Below are 5,029 nucleotides of genomic sequence, written 5' to 3'. Positions count from 1 at the left end.
TAATAGAATAAACAATAAAAAATTTGAAAAATTAGTTGCACATGAGCAAATAAGCATTATCTCTGGAGAGTAATCATAAAATTGAGGAAGAACGAAAGTGGATTCTTCTTTTACACGTATATATCAGAAATACAAGCCTATTCAAAACTCAAAATTCACTTATCCATATAGCATCTCAATGTAACTCTTTATGTTTCTCAAGAATTGATTTTATAAAATGTAGGGCAAAATTAAGTCGTCCTTTAAAAAGAACTATTACAGAATAGAATAAGTACAAGGTCTCAAATATTAATCACAGTAAGATCATCAAAGAGAGCCAAGTGTATGATTCCTAAAAAAACAAATTTGAACACTACAACCTTTTTTCATCCAACATAGAAGAGCTAGCTAGTTTACGAAATACCATCAAGTGAACTAACACAGTAACACACTAATCATTCAATCATCCAAGATAAGCACCTACCAACAAGTTCTTAGTTCAACCCTCTGAGGGTGATTTGCTATGTTAACCATGCTGCTTCAAGGGTTCAGAAGCCTAAGAGAATTATATTAGAAATCTACTACTGATGGATTTTAATGTGACCTCGTTAAGTCTAACTTCATAACTAATAGTCTTGCTTTTCTAATCAAGAAATAGCTGAACACCTCAAGGGAGGTGTGATCAACGTTAAGTACTATAGCACTGATCGGGCTAAATGGTGATACTTCCAGCAGCAGCTGGAAATTTATGAGAAATCAAAATTCGGACAAAGTCAGAGTTCACTATTTACAATCAAGACCAAAATTTACCAATCGTTGATGCACGAGACCATTCATATATACCCTCAAGTTTTTCCCAACATTTCGACTGATTATATATATAGGGTATGAAAGTCGTGAAACTAGTACTGCAGTGACTGCCTTAGGAGCTTAACTTAATGCTGTTTGTGTCCATCGTAACTTCCGTCTTTTTCCTCATGACTACTATTATTCTTTTTAGATCCTTTTAGCTTCTTTGATCGGCTGCTCCCCCTTGATGCACTCCCTCTATAGTCCCCATCATCATTCAGCTGAGATTCCACGTTGTGATCTTCAGAATCATCAATTTCAGACCCTTTACTACTTTTAGAGAGTGTTGCGGTAGCACCTTCATCAGGTTCCCATCGGCCTCTTTCCTCAATGTCTTCATTATGATGATATTGGTAATCCCTATCTGAATCGACACTCTTGTTAGAACTTGGCTTTCTTTTATCTGTGACAGCAGCAGTCCAATCTCCAGTAGTACTACTATCATGGCTTGCTCTTCTCTTATCCCAGCGATCGGGTGATGATGGAGCACTGTCATGACGCCTAGACCTGATTCTTCTTTTAGTTTTCTTGTGATGGCAATTTCTGTCTTGTATCACACTGAACCACTCATCGCTAGAATCTGTACTTTGATCTTCCTTCCAATGTCTTGAGCCCCTCTCTGCGTTTCCAGATCCTGCATCTCTATATCTACTCTTTTCCGGCAAATCATCATCAGAGTCAGAATGGCTAACCCCTCTTTTGCTGTCACCATTACAATGTCGATGCCTCATTTTTTCATTATGGTGGATTCTTGATCTTTTCCTTCTGCTGTGACTGCGCCTAATAACTCCCTCTCTCTCTCTCTCAGATAAATCCCCATCAGAGTCACTACAATGATATCTATTTTTACCATGTTGATTTGTTTCCTCTTCATGTTGTCCTGTTTCCTCTACGTACCGTTTCTTATCAAGAATTTTGCGCCGTTTCCTATCAATACTGCCGTCTCTATCTTGATGTGCCCTCTTATGACCATCATAATCCCTATAGTGGATCCTTGAGCTTCTGTTCTCCCTTGAGCGAGACCTTCTCTCCCTTGAATCCGACATTACAGAGCGATGCCTGTCAATTCTAGAAAACTTATCAGAAGTTTTACTTGAACATATAATAAATAGTAACAACAAAGTACGCTAATAAAAAATTATGCCTTTTCCTGTCGGTAATATTTGATGGTGCAAGGAAGCCATTAAGCATAATAATTTAAATTGGTCTTGAATTTTAAACCATGCTCTCTGCACTCTATCCTTATATTACAAAGAAACAGGAGAGGATTTCATCACAAGGTTAAAAAAAAAAAGGGGGGGGGGGGGATGGGGGAACCTGCCAATTTGCGAACACACAGATGACAAGATAAAAGGATACAGAAATAACATTCCAATATGTTCGTTGAACCCTAAAAGATTGTTCGTTGAACCCTGTTTTAATATTCAACAAAATTCTTCTATACTGGATCGAAACAAGTAGTCAAAGGATTTCATACTTGCTCAAGATTGATATGCATCCATGTATTCACCCACACCTTAGTCTTCTGGAAAATTAAACAGGGAAATAATACATCTTTCATCTAAAATTAGAAAAGAATGATGAAACTGAGGGAAGAAAGAGGAGTCAACAGTAATCAGATATGGCAATCTGAACCCAAAATTGTATGACTCACCGCGCATGATGAAACCTTATTCAAACCGCCCATTAGGTTAAAATGGGCTGATCGTTTCTCAAACCATAATAAAATGGACTCATTTAGGTAGAAAACGGTTTTGAAAATATTGTCAACTACTGTTATCTTAAAACTGAATAGGGAGGCATCAACTGATTTCCTCCACCAATTGTAGATTTTCTCTTTAATATGATACATATCTGTAGCTCAACTTGTGCTAGGTGGTTTGTTAAAAAGAAAAATTACTATTGTTTTAACACCTCTATTTATAATTCATTCATATTTAGCCAATCAAAGAGTGTTGGCATTTTTCTAAAATAGTTCCTGCAGCCTTGCCTCTCTACCTCACACAAGGTAGGGGTAAGTCAGCATACACCCCACCCTCCAGACCCCACTTGTGGGATCACACTAGGTATGTTGTTATTATTGTAGTTCTTGCAGCCCTTCAAGAAGATTATGTATGAGAGTTACATTTCCAAAAATAAGGATATTATTATTTGAAAAGATGAAGTTGGTTTCAGTGTTTTGCTTTTGCAATTGTTAATATTTGTGATTTTTAAATGCCTAATACATTTTTAGAAGTGTCCACGATGAACTCGGGAATTGCAAGTTTGCAACAGCATACATCACAGAAAATTAGAGAACGGAATCGCTAGGCTAAGAGGAATCCAGAACAATAAATGTATTCACAGAAAAGGAAAAAAATTCCAAGTTCTGTATTCATGGATTTATTTAATCAGGCATTGCAAATATTTCTAAAGAGAAAGGTGAGCCGTTGAATGGAGACCCAATCCATCATATTGATTTAATTCATGCACTTAGGTCAAAGAGTAGTTGGTTTTGTCTCATTTAAATGTCCAAGATTGGTTGCAATCTGGTTAGATTAATTTTTTTACTGAAAGACGGGAGAATATTATTTATCATATTTCTACAACTGTCTTCTTTCCTAAAACATAGTGTAATGAATGGAATTAAAAAATTTTACATTTTTTAAGATTGGTATTTCACTGAAAGACTGGGGAATATTGTTTATCAAATTTCTACAAATGTCTTCATTCCTAAAACATAGTGTAATGAATGGACTTAAATTTTCTATATATTTTAAGATGGGCTATGGCTAATCTTTTTCTACATTTGTGTACACAATACAGGTTAGAGCCGAATTACTCATCATCTAACCCAATTTTGACTCGCAGTAAACATGGGTTGGGTTTTGACCAAATTTTCTTTACCGTTCTTAACCCGCTCAAATTCAACACAACCACCTGCTAGCCACCGCTCACATATCCAACAGGCATGCCTCATTGTAATCTCTTAAAATCTCATAGCCATCAATGAAGTATCAATATAATCTTTTATGAAGACTAAAGCATCAAGATATTATCGCTACACTATCAAGTTCACATGAAAGATGCAAAAAGCTAACAAACCTGTCAGAATCAGCTGTCGGCATCTTGTAGGAATTCGACATCCATTCTGAGTTTTTCCGCTCAAGCCGTCTATCATAGACAGACTCATCAGTGTATCCAAACAAAGCAGCCATCTTCTTTAACCAGTATCTTGGCGGTGGTTTATCCAAATCTGCCCATTCATAATCCCCACCAGGATTGCGGAAACAATGGATGAAGTTGCACGTCGTTCCACGAGAGCATGACTGTCAATACATGTGTGTAATTCATATTAATAAATTAGGAGATAAAGATGATCTTAAGATCAGAATCAGGGAAACAATAAAAATGTTATTACTAATCTACTCCCAAAAATAATGCTGACAAAAAAAAAAAGAGTAACTAAGTCATAAAACATCACATAAGCAAGAGTAGTGAGATTCAAGTTGTACCTTAAGCTTCGATTTCATGAATTCCCCACATATGGCAACCTTCCATTTTGTTACACTAACAAACTCGCATGTAATCTATCAAGAACCAGAAGAAAAGCAATTGTCATTACATTCTAAACCAAGTCGTTCAAATGCAAGTAAGCAAAGTGCATATATGGGGTATTGTGATCCCTAGAAGTGTGTCGTTAGGGCGTTAGTGTTGTCAACCTCGACTCTCCAAGGTAAACAGAAAACAATAGGCTGTAATCAAAAGGGGAAATTTCATTTGCTTCACTCGGTCAGTTCTCTTTAAAAGAAAGCTGATTAGAATAACAAACAGCAAAATGCATCTCATTTGAACCACAAATCATTAACTTGAATGGAAGTCAAATACCTGTTTGCCAGCAAAGTAACGGCCATTAATAGAACGATAAGCAAGCACCGCAGAATCTATATCTTTGTAGTGTACATAAACATTCCCTCGCAAATGAGATGAACCGTTTCTACACACCTACATGTGGAAACATATTTGTTGGTTACCCAGATTAAAGGAGAACTCCTTCAATAACAGCATTACTTTGCAAATAAAAGTTCTCATTGTCATGTGATACAGCTCTCCAAAAGATCTCCTTGGTTTACATATATTGTTACATGTTTTAGATCCTCAAGGCTTCTTTTGGACTTCAAGAAAGTTGATTTTTGTTTGTGTGTGTGTGTGTGGGGGGGGT

The 5,029-nt window shown here is 36.5% G+C and overlaps 1 protein-coding gene across 2 annotated transcripts in view; it reads right to left on the bottom strand.

Moving 5' to 3' along the window:
* Window positions 406–5,029, bottom strand: part of LOC109223223 (zinc finger CCCH domain-containing protein 5) — a 9,059-nt gene continuing 4,435 nt past the window's right edge. Inside the window, exons 6-9 of one of the 2 annotated variants that reach the window (XM_019387443.1) lie at window positions 4,696–4,812; window positions 4,323–4,397; window positions 3,913–4,136; window positions 406–1,896 (exon numbers count right to left, since the gene is read on the bottom strand). In XM_019387443.1, the coding sequence (XP_019242988.1) occupies window positions 915–1,896; window positions 3,913–4,136; window positions 4,323–4,397; window positions 4,696–4,812 (1,398 nt within the window). In that variant the 3' untranslated portion in view covers window positions 406–914. The remainder of the gene's footprint in view (window positions 1,897–3,912; window positions 4,137–4,322; window positions 4,398–4,695; window positions 4,813–5,029) is intronic. The other variant, XM_019387451.1, reaches the window with a different exon arrangement.

Source organism: Nicotiana attenuata, chromosome 1 (genome assembly GCF_001879085.1).
Source record: "Nicotiana attenuata strain UT chromosome 1, NIATTr2, whole genome shotgun sequence".
NCBI classification, from domain to species: Eukaryota; Viridiplantae; Streptophyta; class Magnoliopsida; order Solanales; family Solanaceae; genus Nicotiana; species Nicotiana attenuata.
This window is presented reverse-complemented; position numbering and strand designations above follow the sequence as displayed.